Genomic DNA, 14,421 nt, shown 5'->3' on the forward strand with positions numbered 1-14,421 from the left:
AATCAACCCCTTCTACACGTTTACATACCATAATCAACCCCCTTCTACACGTTTACATACCATAATCAACCCCCTTCTACACGTTTACATACCATAATCAACCCCCTTTCGTTTACATACCATAATCAATACATACCATAATCAACCCCCTTCTACACGTTTACATACCATAATCAACCCCCCTTCTACATACCATAATCAATACATACCATAATCAACCCCCCTTCTACACGTTTACATACCATAATCAACCCCCCTTCTACACGTTTTTCTTTTATTCTTCTGTCAGCCACTTTCTGCAACAAATGCCTCAATCACTGAGAATCAGTTCTTGAACTGAGAACCCCCAAGCACACTTCAAATTCACAAGAACAGTACAGGGAATTAAAAAACACAAAACAACTGATAAATCCTGTATGCAATATGTATGTGTGTGTCCATGTATGAAACGTCCTTCCTGGTTGTGATGTAGGGGTGCAGGACTGGGGTTTTATAGGACTCGTGGATTCTCCTTGACTGTCAGTGTCTGTTCCCAGTCACACCCCCCTCCACTTACTGCCTAACCTAATGTTGCAGGCATTGAAAGACGCCTGAGCAGAGTTCCCACTTCCGTCAGGTTGGAAATACTGTATCCCTGAAAACCGGATGTTAGCATTTCTGGCAACTCTGCATAGGCTATTTCCTGCCATACCCAAAGTTTGACCATAGCCCCATTCCACACCATGAGCTGGAAAACACACACACTAAGGAAACCATAGTGATAGTGATCAAACCATTACATTGCTGATCACCACAGCTCACCATCTGCTCCCAAAACCGATAGTTAACATCATACTCTCCAAAAATCAATAGGAAACATCATCCTTTCCCAGTCAACATCCTCCTTTACCAGGGTTGACATCATCTCCCAGATTTGACATCATCCTTTCCCAGAGTTGACATCATCCTCCCCCAGTCAACATCATCCTTTCTTAGTTGACATAATTCTCTCCCAGATTCGACATCTGAGCTGACATAATCCTCCAGAAGATATCCTCACCCGAAGTCGATATTCAACATCATCCTCTCCCAGAGTAAACATCCTCGTTTGGATTGGCTTGCTGAAGCAGTCTCATCCCAAAGTGATAGACTTTACCACCAATGTCCAGTTGACAGAATTCATTCCAGAGGGTGAAAAAGAGCAAGAGAGGCATGAAATGCGATCTAATCTAAAGGTTTTGACTGTGACTGTGAGTGATTGGCATGTACCCCCTTGCAATGTAATGTATGTTACAGTTCGATGATAGACACTTCCCATCACATCAAGGATCACTAGACATCTCCCACTCATTAGATTTTCTGTCTGAAAGCAATGCAAATTATAGAATATATTCACATTGAATGCATAGATCGCAGGTCGGTAATATGCCTTACATGTTGCATACGAATGAAATGCATGGTTTATGACCTACAAACCAGTATGAGTTATAGTGGTGAGGCAGAGGCCATGTATATACGAGCAATGAGCAAAGTCCAAGGGGGCTGGGCTGTATGTACCAGGTCCAATAATCCCTGTAGCCAAACTATAGGACGAGAGGGTTGTGTTTAGTTATTGAGGAAGCTGTCCAAAGGCCAGTTGCACAATGGAAATTAATGAAGGTCAAATGTAGATATCGGGTTCACATAAACAAGGATAGTGAGGTGTGGTTACATAGTCAGGGGGCTTTTATAGTGTGGCCAAGCTGTGCTAGGTGGCAGCACAGCAGAGAAGTCCAAAGTGAAGGCAGAATTTTCTGTCTGTTGTTTTCGGTCAAACTTCTCCAATCCCTTCTTCTTGGCAGCTGGGTATCAGTGTTCTAGGGAGCGGAGGCAGCAGCGATGGGGGCGGATCTGAATTGGAGTGGGTGGAGCCTGCAGGTGGTATTAGCACTCGAGGGGCAGAAGGAAGCTCCGTCTGCAGTCCACAGCCTTGGGGCTAGGTGGCTGGGCTCGCTTCCTGCGGAGCTCCTCGCGGCCCAAGGAGCCACTCAGCCGTTGGTACGCAGCCTTGTATTTCTTATCAAACGCAGCTAAAAGACAGAAAGTGCTGTAAGCAATAAGCCTGGTTGGTTTGAAACTATAGTGAAGTTCTAGTATTCCAACTGTGTTTAAAGTGTCAGAGGCTGCTTACCAACGTGATCTCTACCCATGGCAGCCAGCGTGAGGAAGAGCATCTCTCTGTACAGACTCCTGGACACACAACACAAAGTACTATCGATCACAATTGTGCAATCATATAACCAAAACAGTGCCTTGAGAAAATACAGTATCATACCCCTTGACTTATTCCACATTGTTGTGTTACACCCTGAATTCAAAATGGATTAAATTGATTTTTTCCTCACCCATTTACACACAATGCCCCAAAATGATGAAGTAAAAACATGTTTAGAAATTTAATTGAAAATGAAATATCTCATTTACGTAAGTATTCATACCCCTGAGTCAATACTTTGAAGACGCACTTTTGGCAGCAATTACAGCTGTCAGTCTTTCTGGGTAAGTCTCTAAGAGCTTTCCATACCTGGATTGTGAAACATTTTCCCATTATTCTTTTCAAAACTCTTCAAGATCTGTCAAGTTTGTTGTTGATCATTGCTAGACAACCATTTTCATTGGTCTTGCCATAGATTTCAAGTAGATTTAAGTCAAAACTCTAACTCGGACACTCAGGAACATTCACTGTCTTCTTGGCAAGCAACTCCAGTATAGATTTAGGTTATTATCCTGCTGGTGAAAAGCAGACAATCAGGTATTCCTCTTGTGCTTAGCTCCATTCTGTTTCTTTTTTATCCTGAAAAACTCCCCAGTCCTTAATGATTACAAGCATTCCCATATCATGATGCAGCCACCACTACGCTTGAAAATATGGAGAGTGGTACTCAAGTAATATGTTATATTGGATTTTCCCCAAACCTAACACTTTGTATTCAATACAAAAAGTGAATTGCTTTGCCACATCATTTTTTGCAGTATTACTTTAATGCCTTGTTGCAAACAGCTAATGAAACATGGGACTAACACTTTACATGCATTTATATATTTTTTCAATATATTTAGGCTTGCCATAACAAAGGGGTTTATTACTTATTGACTGAAGACACTTCAGCTTTTCATTTTTAATTAATGAGTGTGTAGGCCAGTGACAATTTTAATTTAAAAAAAAATCCATTTTAAATTCCGAGTGTAACAACAAAATGTGAAAAAAGTAAAGGGGTGTGAATACTTTCTGAAGACACGATTACTTACACAAACAAAAAATGCTATCAACAATTGATGATTCAGAGGCAATTTCCTGCACTCACCTTTGTATCTTGGGCGTGCCTGGTTGCTTGGCAATGGTTTCCAGGAAGAGAGTGATTCCCTTGTGTACCTCGTTCATGCCGACCCAGCGCAGCACTTCCTCCAGGAAGGCCAGGGTGAAGGGGTGGTTGTGCCTCCGCCAGCTGTGGTTCCGCATGGGTACGCCACCTGAGTGAGTGAGAGATGTAATTCATGAAAGGATCTGAACCTGTATCATCTGACTATTTCCAAGTGAATAACGTGTTTATCTTACTGTGTATCCTCCACAGGATGTAGAGGGGGGGCCAGTAGTCTGTGTCAGGGGTCAGTGTGTCCCACAGCAGCCTCACCCTCACTGCGGAGTTCTCTGAAGTCTGACACACAGATAGGAGCTCAACATTAGTATGAGGACATTATGTATTGTAATATACTAATGCTAATAATTAATCACTAGGCCCCAAGAAAAGCCTGGGAGTGGAGTTACCTGTGCTAGTTGGTTGGCCAGCGGTGAGGAGCGAACCAGCTGTAGCAGATTGCTGGGCAGGCCCAGGCGATGGAAGTACCAAACCATGTTCCAGAAGATGATGGAGTGGCTGTCCAGGAGCTGGCCCTGCGACAGCACCGCCTCACCCTCGTTCTCCAGCAGGCTCTCAAGCTCCTTGCGCAGCACCAATGGGCTCAGGTAGGCCACCGTCACCTGGGGCGACCCGCCCACCGATGATCCCTGGAGTCAATAACACGTTAACTGTGGGTATAGCTAGACTGAATATTTCCCAGAAGCCAACAGATAAAGATGAGAAATAAACCAGTGTTGGTAGAGTACCATGGTAGCGCTGCTGCTCTCAGAATAACTGCTGGTCTCAGAGCTGGAGTCCTCACTCACACCGTTGTGACCCAGGATGGCCTCCTGGTCACCAGGGGACTTGGCTGCGCTTTCCACCTCCTCGTCCATGTTCCAATTGGTACGTTCCAGGCTGTGGTGAGCGTTTTGTTTAAAAAAAAATCTGTTTAAGAATCATACAGTCCTCACCATACATCATACCGTCCGCACCATACAATCCTCACCATACATTACACAGTCCTCACCATACATTACACAGTCCTCACCATACATTACACAGTCCTCACCATATGTATTTAGAAAGTAAAACCGTAGCTTCACTTTCCAAATACATATGGTGAGAACTGCACATGGCCCTGAATAGACAGATTGAATAAGAATAGGAGTCAAAATGAAGGGATTTTGACTTCTACGGGCCCTGGTCAAAAGTAGTGCACTATATAGGGAATAGGGTGTCATTTGAGACACACCTAAATGTTAGGGTGATGAGAGGAGTAGTCCTACCTGCTGATGGGTCCTAGGTCACAAATCTCAGCGTTGAGAAGGGGGACGAAGGTGGTCGAGCAGAAGGGACAGCTGGAGTTGAGGTTGGAGTCGTCAGACGTCCACCCGGCCATTATCTCCTCATCATAGACCAGGGAGTTACAGCTCCGACACAGGGAGCAGCTCGACATCAACACCTCTAGTCCCGCTCCCTCTTGGTTGGTGTCCCAGGACTTGCGGAGAGGAAAGGCCAAATTGGTGGTTTCAGGAAGGTCGACGTCACTCCCCACCGACAGAGAACTCTACAGAGGAAAAGGATGGAGAAACATTAAGCACGTTTTGACAGGTTTGATAACTCTCCCTACATCTGCAAATGCATTTTACCACAGTAAACTAAATCATTTGGGCAATACAGTAGAGTAAGACTATAAGCTACAACAACCCACATGTTGTCCCCTCACCTCAGAGGTAGCAGTGTAGAGCCTCTCCTTAGCCTTCAGTAGGCTCTCAGCCACCTGGGCTTTTCGGGACAGCCTCTGTTCCGACACCCTGCGCACCGGCCCGTTTTCACCCCCGAGCGCCGAGCGTCTACACTTGCGGCCCGCCGCCCCGAGACTCGATGGCGAGTAGGTGTGAGCAGCTGCTGTAGTTTCCCTGCCAGGCTTCCCCGACTCGGCGGTGACACATTATTGTAGTTCTCGTCCACGGCCTTGCGGCTCACGGTGTCTCTCGGCCCAGGTGGCCTACATTGAGAACAGAGGAATGGGAGACATACTCTTATAGTATATCTGAGTGATACTCAAACTGTAATCCAAAAACATACCAGAACATATCAGTCCCAGCTTCTCCACCCCCTCACCTGCCGTCTCTGTCCTCAGGCTGGCAGCTGCAGTCGGGGTCAGAGACGGCCGTCTCGGCACAGTCTTTGTAGAAGGTGGACAGGCACACCTGGTCGCGGCGCACCAGGACACCACCAGGGGGAAAGGGAGAAGGGGTGGTGGTGTCTCGTGGCCCCACGGGGGGCTTACGGGAGGCAGGATTGCTGCAGCCATTGGCACCTGGGTTCCCGAGCACCGCTTTCATTGAGAGCTTAGACTCTGTGGGGTGGAAATTGTTAGGAGGGTGGTTCCCAAACATTAGACACAGTTGTTTGATGAGAGTGTTATGTTACATTAAACCTTAAATCAAATCACATTTTATTTCTCATATGCGGCAATAACAACAGGAGTAGACCTTACCGGGAAATGCTTCTCACAAGCCCTTAACCAACAATGCAGTTAAAGAAATAGAGTTAAGAAAATATCTACTAAATAAAGTGAAAATACTGGGGGTACCGGTACCGAGTCAATGTGTGGAGGTATAGGTTAGTCAGTCATTTGTACATGTAGGTACTGGTAAAGTGACTATGCGTTGATAATAAATAGTGAGTAGCAGCAGTGTAAAAATGGAAATAGTCCAGGTGGCCATTTTATTGATTGTTCAGCAGTCTTATGGTATGGGGGTAGAAGCTGTTAAGGAGCCTTTTGGACCTAGACTTGGCACTCCGGTACCACTTGCAGTGTGGTAGCAGAGAGAACAGTCTATGACTTTGGGCTTTCCTCTGACCTAGTGGCAGTGTGGATGGCAGAAAGTTTGGCCCCATTGATGCACTGGGCCACACGCTCTACCCTCTGTAGCGCCTTCCGGTCGGATTCCGAGCAGTTGCCATACCAGGCGGTGATGCAACCGGTCAGGATGCTCTGGATGGTGCAGCTGTAAAACTTTTGGCCAAATCTTTTCAGTCTCCTTAGGGGGAAAAGGTGTTGTTGTGCCCTCTTCACGACTGTCTTAGTGTGATTCGACCATGATAGTTTGTTGGCGATGTGGACACCAATGAACTTGAAACTCTACCCGCTCCACTACAGCCCCAGCGATGTCAATGGAGGCGTGTTCGGCCCTCCTTTTCCTATAGTCCACGATAAGCTTCTTTGTCTTGCTCACATTGAGGGAGCAACTCACGGCTGGGTTTCCCTTTGTAGTCCGTAACAGTTTGCAAGCCCTGCCACATCCGACGAGCGTCAGAGCTGGTGTAGTAGGATTCAATCTTAGTCCTGTATTGACGCTTTGCCTGTTTGATGGTTCGTCTGAGGGCATAGCAAGATTTATTATAAGCGTCCGGATGAGTGTCCTGCTCCTTGAAGGCGGCAGCATTTAACTCGGTGCAAATGTTGCTTGTAATCCATGGCTTCTGGTTGGGATATGTACGTACAGTCACTGTTGGGACGACGTCGTCAACGCACTTATTGATGAAACCGGTGACTGAGTTGGTGTACTCCTCAATGCCATATAACATTCCAATGACCGTGCTATTTCTATAAAATATATATCCGTCACTCACTGTCTGTTGAGCCTCTCATGCTGTTCAGGCTGTTGCTCTTCACCATAGACCCCGTCAGCGATTCGTGGCTGGAGCTTTCACTCAGGCCGCTCCAGCTGGACTGACGAATCAGGTTAGATTGTGGGCGGGACCGTTGGTTACTGTCCATTGTATCTTTTTAAAAAGACAAAACATGTTTCACCTCAATGTTTTAACATATATAATGATTTGAATTAAAACCATTAAAAAGGCCACTCTAAAACCAATGACTATTTATTGTTACAAACAATAGTAAAAAACAAATAACATGTAAATATGTCCTGACCTGTCCGCGAGCGTACTGAACCACTCTTCAGCCGTTGTTTGATTGGCTGTCTGAACTGCGCCACGGCCATCAGAACGTTGCGCAACTTGGCCCAGCGCAGACGGCCACCCTGATTGGTGGAGGGCCACTTGCTCTCCAGCACTGCCTGAGGAGAGAGGGCCGAGCCAGAGGGGAGTCAATATGGAGAGAAAAAAACACTTCAGATGGGATCACAGACGGGATTCAACTCTATTTTTAATTGAAGTAAATAATGTCTCACCTTGTTGTAGTATGCATAGGTGATGGTGTTGGGTGTGATCCCAGCTTTCTTCATCTCCAGAAGTACCCTAACAGCGAGCACAGGCTGCCCGTACTGTCCACACAGCTGCATCAGGATCCTGTAACACACCTCATCTGGTAGTACCACCTTCCTGGTCTCCATGTGCTTGAGCACCTCGTATGCCGTTTGCAAGGCACGCACCTTGGCACTCTCCGCCCGCACAAAGGTGGGCAGGTATATGAACCACAGCCCATAGCAGTGGCCCAGCAGGCATTTGGACCACATGTCGGGCACTGCCGAGTATATCTGTGCCCGCTTCTGTGCCAGCTTAATCTCCTAAAGGAGAGAGAGGGATACAGAGGAGTTAGGTCATCCAATCTAGATTTACTAAAGCCGTAATAATGTGGTTCCTATGTGTCCTAGTAGGAGAACTTAACAACCCTGAAGGGTGCTTGGGGTATTCACCCAAAATACACAGCCGCCACTGTGCTTCCTGCTTTTAAATATTGAATGAAGGATGAAATATGAATGCTCATTAAATTCAAAATGGCACAGAAAAACAGTGAAGCATGTTCCCTCTTTAGCTGTGGAAATTGGGTTATCATAAAGCTAACTGGGGAGTCTTGAACAGATCAAGTTGATTGATGCTAATACAAATCAAATCAACGTTTATTTGTCACGTACGCAGAATACAACAGGTGTAAGACCTTACAGTGAAATGCTTACTTACAGGCTCTAACCAACAGTGCAAAAAAGGTATTAGGTGAACAATAGGTAAGTAAAGAAATAAAAACCAAAGTAAAAAAAAACAGTGAAAAATAACAGTAGCGAGGCTACATACAGGCACCGGTTAGTCAGGCCTATTGAGTTAGTATGTAAATGAATGTATAGTTAAAGTGACTATGCAGATATGATAAATAGAGAGCAGCTGCAGCGTAAAAGAGGGGTTGGGGGGAGGCACACAACACAAATAGTCCTCAAAAGGTTCAACAGCTGCAACATCGAGAGCATCCTGACTGGTTGCATCACTTCTTAGTATGGCAATTGCTCGGCCTCCGACCACAAAGCACTACAGAGGGTAGTGCGTACGGCCCAGTACATCACTTGTTTTGATTTGCAGGCAGGGTAATGCCCTTAATAAAATAATAAAGATTGAAATTAAACTGCGTGAGTCAGCCTCTTAATATTATTGTATAGTTGTGTTGGCTTTCAACGGGGTTGCAGTGTGTTTTAAGGGGCTCTGGCGCAGCATGTTGGGGTCTGTACCTGTTTAGTCCGTCGCGGGGCAGGGCTGCTGGGGGCACTCCCCTTGGTAGGGACACGTAGCTGGTCCTGAGGCTGGTCAAACAGATCCATGCAGAGCACAGGGAATGTCTCATAGCTGTAAACAGACAAACACGCTGTCACTGGTCACAGCATCAGACAGAATAAAGTGCCGGGGCCCTTATTTGTGCTCATCTAGAATCAGATAAACCCTCTTATTCGTTATAATTTAAAAGACTAAACTGATCCTAGTCCCAGCCCTACTTTGAGAAGCTTAGTGAACACCAACTCTGCTATATGTAGAGCCTGTGTTACCTGTAGTGAGTGGGGCACTCTGAACCGTCTGGCTCCTGGGGTTCCTCTGGGGGCATGATGAAGACCGTGTGCTCCCCACTGTGGGCCTCGTCCAGGTCTATCAGACGCACCTCCTCAGGCTTCTCCACATCCGACTGCTTACACACACCGCATAAATATACACACACACACGCCGCAAACACAGGTCACATACACAGAAATACACAAACATTGACAACATAGAGGGCAGGAATGGGATCACACACATTTCTATTAGTTGTGCAAATACAAAAAGGCTCATCCGGTTTCAGTATTAGAATCAACACACTAAAAGCTTCCATAAGATATGGTGCGTCACTAAACATCCTGTAAAACAAGAAGATGTGATTCTGACCTTCTGGACACACTCGTCGAAGAACTCCAGACAGGCGTGGCGATCACTGACGAAGGAGCACTCCTCGATGAACTGAGTGAACATCTGGGTCCTGGTCAGCTGGGTGTAGAACTTCTGGTGGGTGCGTTCACGAGACTTCAGGAAGCCTGCAAGAGCCAGGGAGGGGTTAACTTCAGACACACATTAAAATACTAGATTCACAGGGGTGTTGCTTATGGACACAGTAAGTAGGTGAGGTAAAACACCCACACACACACATACTCAGCTAGAATGTTATATAATATTTGTGTACATCTAAAAAAATATGAGTCACACACACAGGCAACCACCCCCTCCCACCCACACTGACCCTGCAGGTTGAAGAGGGAGCTGCAGTCGGTGGTCCTGTCTGAGGGGGCCTGGGTGATGGGCAGCAGGTAGGCGCGGTAGCCCCTGAGCAGGCAGCTCATGAAACGCAGGAAGGCCTCCTGGATCTCCAGCTCCAGCTGCTTCTGACGCCCGTAGATCAGGTCATAGTCCGTCAGCAGGAACTCCAGGGTGGCCTCCTCTTGGCCAGTGGTGTAGACTGATGGAGGGGAATGTGTGGGAGAGGGAAAGTGATGGAAATGGGGGTAGTGGTGGAGAGGCACAGAGAGAAAATGATGAAGATACAAAGCATTGGCACATAGAATTATCAAGAGTCAGATGTATTGCACCAATATGTTTTAGCTTGTACTCATTTTCCAGCATCAGTCCCTAGATGGGCTTCAGAATAAGTAGGCTAGATTATGTAAAATGATTGAAAGAAGGGGGATGAGAAGAGAATGCATGTCATGCATGGTCTCCAGCCATCACTCACTTTTCTCCAGTGTCTTCATCAAGTTGGTGAGGGTATTCACCAGCATCTTGCCTTGCTTCCTTGGTAGTGATCGCCATGACAACGGCTTCTTGTCCTCTGCTCTGCAGGAGAAGAGAAAACAAAACTATGGACTTCATCCTTTCAAACGTGCGTATGTTTGGTTTGTTGCTTCCTCTTCCATCAGTTGCATTCTGGTCCAGGACTTCAAGGTCAGTGTACTCACTGAAAGATGGTGTTGGTGTCCAGGTCAACACACACCACGTCAGTAGGGGGGTCATAGAGGTCAAAGTAGCTGGAGTGGACGCCCACAATGAAGGGCATGGGGGCACACAGTACGTCTGCCAGCCGCAGCGGGCACAGGGGGATGTACGGACAGTGCCAACGCAGAGGGAACGTCATCTAGAGGGATAGAGTGCATTCTTTTATTTTATTTTTTACATTATTTAACTAGGCAAGTCAGTTAAGAACAAATTCTTATTTACAATGACGGCCTAGGAACAGTGGGTTAACTGCCTTGTTCAGGGGCAGAACGACAGATCTTTACCTTATCGGCTTGGGGATTCGATCTAGCAGCCTTTCGGTTACTGGCCCAACGCACCAATGACTAGGCTACCTGCCGTCCCCTTGGAATGAGTGTGTGTACGTATATGTCTTTGTATGTGTGTATGGTGGTGTGTGTGTGTGTGTAGGTTTGGCGTGTGTGTGACTCACAGATACCAGGGCCTCGCTGACGGAGGTGAGGACGTCGGGGCGGAGGGAGTGTAGCAGTAGTTTGTGCTCCGTCAGCACGGCCAGCAGCAGGACACAGGCGTTCTCAGGGCCCAGGTTCTGCAGCAGCTTCACAAAGCTGGCACCACTACAAACAGAAAAGAACAGCCTCTTTATCAATTAATTATTGTTTTAATGGATTCACTTCAATATGATAATAGAAATCCCTCAGGGGAAACTAAGGCATGTTTGGAACAATAGAGCCTAGCGCAGAAGAACGCATTCCACTACAGTTTATTGCGACTCGACCTAATGCAGATTTACTGTACTGACCTGAGTAGTAAGGGGGAGGAGACAGGCTGACAGAGGAGAAGGTTGTCATAGGGGGAGAGCTGAAATGACACACAAACATTTTTCATTGACAAACCAACATGGTGGACAATAATCTATAGGTCTAAGGAAGAAAGTTTAGCCATGCTTCAATTTCATAGACCACCATTCACCAAATTGATATATGTTGATTTGAAACAAGCCATTAGGAATCAAGTTTGAAAAGCCCCATGAGACTCAATTTGAGTTTTCTAGAAATCCCCAAACAACTTAAACAATCGTTTCTACTTTCTAGAGCCAGAAGGATCATTCAGTGATGTTAAATTATTTTAAATCCACAGTAAATTATTGATTGTTTTGATTGGGTGTTATTTTTACCCTGTCCATCTGCACACACTAACCAGTGAAACCATCAATTCATTAAACGCCCATTTCCTGTGGGGGAGGAAGTCAAATCTTTAGTGAGAAACACCACAATGCTACTGGTGTCAAGCTCAAATAGAACTCAAGCTGAGGTTCCGCTTGTAATGCACACAGAGCAAGACTTTGTTCTAAACTAGCACTAAAACACCTGATTCAGCTAATAATCACAGTCATGCCTTACTTGAATTAGGTGTTTTTAATGCTGCCTTCTGTATAGCCCTGAGCTAAACCAATGCTTAGCAAGGTTTTCCACTCCACCCGTCTGATGCTTTAAAGTGCTTTGATGTGTTAATAAGGAATAAAGATAACAAGGAGAATGTGAATTGAGTTAAAGACAGGTGTCCCTACCTGCACTAGGATGCGAGGTCGCTGAGGGGAGGGGAACGGGACGTTGTGCATGAAGCTGGAGATGTGCCTGGAGAGAGCAGAGTTCATGTTAATAATCAATGGCCAATAGGCTGAAGGTATGTTAGCCAGTAGATTAGCCAGTTTAGGTTTATAAAGACACATAGCTGATATTTGCCATGAAGGACCACTGACTTCTCAAGTGGCAGCACGTGGGGTCCGGAGATGGAGTATCGGTAGACGAAGGTGAGGAACTTCTGGAAGACGGTGAAGAAGGGCCAGTGGGAGAGAACACACACACTCTTCTTCACTTGCAGGGTGCGGTTGGTGATAGGCCGCCGGTCCACCACGCTCACCAGGCCCAGACGGACGCTCTGCCGCTCCGAGAGGCTCTCCCGTGGGAACGCCTCGTAGAACTGGATGGCAGCACCATAAACCTGGGGCGGGAAGAGGAGACACGGGAGTGTTAAGAAGTAAGGATTCAGCTGACGCTAGATGCTTTGAACTGTGTAACCAGTTAGCATTTAGCAAATGCTAGATACTGTGAGAAATAGTGGAGTTACATTTTTTTAATTAAACTGTGAGCGAGTTCATACTGAAGTCATTTGCATCTCAATGTTGTTGTTTTTATAGCTTCTTGCTGCTGTCACAGATAGTCTATACAGTGGGCCAATTTAAAACTTGTAATTGAGGTAGGCAAGCATGATATTGAATAGCTGCTTTGGTAAATAACTACACACAAGTCAAGCAACAAATAGTTGGTATTTATCAACATTAGAACATTAGGATTTGGCAATCTTCATATCTCACACTTGATATACATTTCTTTGTGAGTGTGTATTTCTGAACCTTGTCAGCCACCGTAGGTCATAGGCATTTTGTGGAATTAGAAATAATTCAGCTCATTTGGTTCTAGAATTATATTTTGTTGTAGCAACCATAGAATTAGCAACATACTCCTTACTGGTGGCATCACTGGCGTGTCACTGTGATGTCATCACTCGTGATGCTGATTCCCTGATCATAATCAGATGAGTTCTGAGTTACCATAGTGATGATTACTATATCATCAAACAAAATCAATGGAACATCATATTCCAAAATTGTCAGTCTGTGAAAAATCCTTTGAAGAGACAAACTTGCTATTTCTGCAGATTTTTTCAAGCTGATATCACACATTCATTGGACCCTCTGTTCAACAAAGCAATGAATCGACGACTAAGTGTGTCCATGACCCGAAGGAGTGCAGTTTCTGATGATGAGAATATTGTCAGCCGCGGGAGAGGCCGATCGAGGGCTAGATGCCACTGCCCTACTTCGGTAAACCAGCCAATATAGAAGACTGTAATTATTAATAACACAGATGTTCTGTAATAAACTTTTTCTGTTTTGTTTCAAATTAATGCAAATTTGAGAATGGTCTTGGCTGAGAGTTGTTTAATTTTGTCCATACAAAGGAGAGAGAAGGCCCTGACTCTGTGACCCAAATAGTGAAACACCCTCAGAAGGCAGCGAAGGACGTAATGAATCGTGGACGGAGTGCGTCTGTCCCTCGAAGAAGAGCAAGATCTGTAAATGTAAAGAAATCATATGAAAATGTTGTTTTAATACGATAGCTAAATCTCAGATTTCTTAATCTGATGCCATATACTAATCATTCTTGATCCATGTCATGTTCATGGTGATAAAACATGTTCTATTTTCAGCAGGACGAGAAATGTGTTTGCCGTGAGAGAGGCAGATTCAGGATCAGACGCCACTGTCCAATTTTGGTAAACGAGCCCTTCTATTCATCGGTTAATACAGTATGGAGGAACAGACATTTTTTGAAAAGTATTTTATTTTATTTTTTATACCTGTTTCCGCCTCAACTTTCAAAGTAGTCTAAAAGTTATTTCATTGTCTTAAAAGATCCATACAAAGAGAGACAGCACTGACTCTCTGTCCCAAACAGTGGACTACTCTCAGAACGCAGAGAGGGACGTAATGACTCACGGATGGAGTGTGCCATCTATCCCTCAAAGAATAGCAAAAAAGGTGAGTTAAAAAAACATACAAAACAGCTTTAAGAACATGCTACACTAATCTCAAATTCTTAATATCATGACATATGCCAATCAATCTTGAACCATGTCACGTTCTTGTCATAATGATAATCGAAACCTTTTTTTTTTCTTCAGGAAGACGAGAAAACTGTCTGCCGTGAGAGAGGCAGATCCAGGACCAGACGTCACTGCCCAACTTCGGTAAACCAGCCCATAT

General features: G+C 45.3%; 1 protein-coding gene across 1 annotated transcript in view; it reads right to left on the minus strand.

The window, feature by feature from the left end:
- Positions 1-207: 207 nt before the first annotated feature.
- Positions 208-14,421, minus strand: part of LOC115103064 (DENN domain-containing protein 4B-like) — a 35,085-nt gene continuing 20,871 nt past the window's right edge. Inside the window, 23 exon segments of the mRNA XM_029623685.2 lie at positions 208-2,048; positions 2,150-2,208; positions 3,324-3,489; positions 3,575-3,674; positions 3,785-4,024; positions 4,124-4,274; positions 4,646-4,926; positions 5,086-5,201; positions 5,204-5,367; positions 5,484-5,721; positions 7,002-7,154; positions 7,306-7,450; positions 7,565-7,900; positions 8,831-8,945; positions 9,143-9,276; positions 9,516-9,661; positions 9,865-10,080; positions 10,354-10,454; positions 10,577-10,752; positions 11,065-11,209; positions 11,395-11,453; positions 12,163-12,229; positions 12,355-12,596. Of these exon segments, the coding sequence (XP_029479545.2) occupies positions 1,903-2,048; positions 2,150-2,208; positions 3,324-3,489; positions 3,575-3,674; positions 3,785-4,024; positions 4,124-4,274; positions 4,646-4,926; positions 5,086-5,201; positions 5,204-5,367; positions 5,484-5,721; positions 7,002-7,154; positions 7,306-7,450; positions 7,565-7,900; positions 8,831-8,945; positions 9,143-9,276; positions 9,516-9,661; positions 9,865-10,080; positions 10,354-10,454; positions 10,577-10,752; positions 11,065-11,209; positions 11,395-11,453; positions 12,163-12,229; positions 12,355-12,596 (3,696 nt within the window). The 3' untranslated portion in view covers positions 208-1,902.

The sequence above is a fragment of the Oncorhynchus nerka genome, linkage group LG3 (assembly GCF_034236695.1).
Source record: "Oncorhynchus nerka isolate Pitt River linkage group LG3, Oner_Uvic_2.0, whole genome shotgun sequence".
NCBI classification, from domain to species: Eukaryota; Metazoa; Chordata; class Actinopteri; order Salmoniformes; family Salmonidae; genus Oncorhynchus; species Oncorhynchus nerka.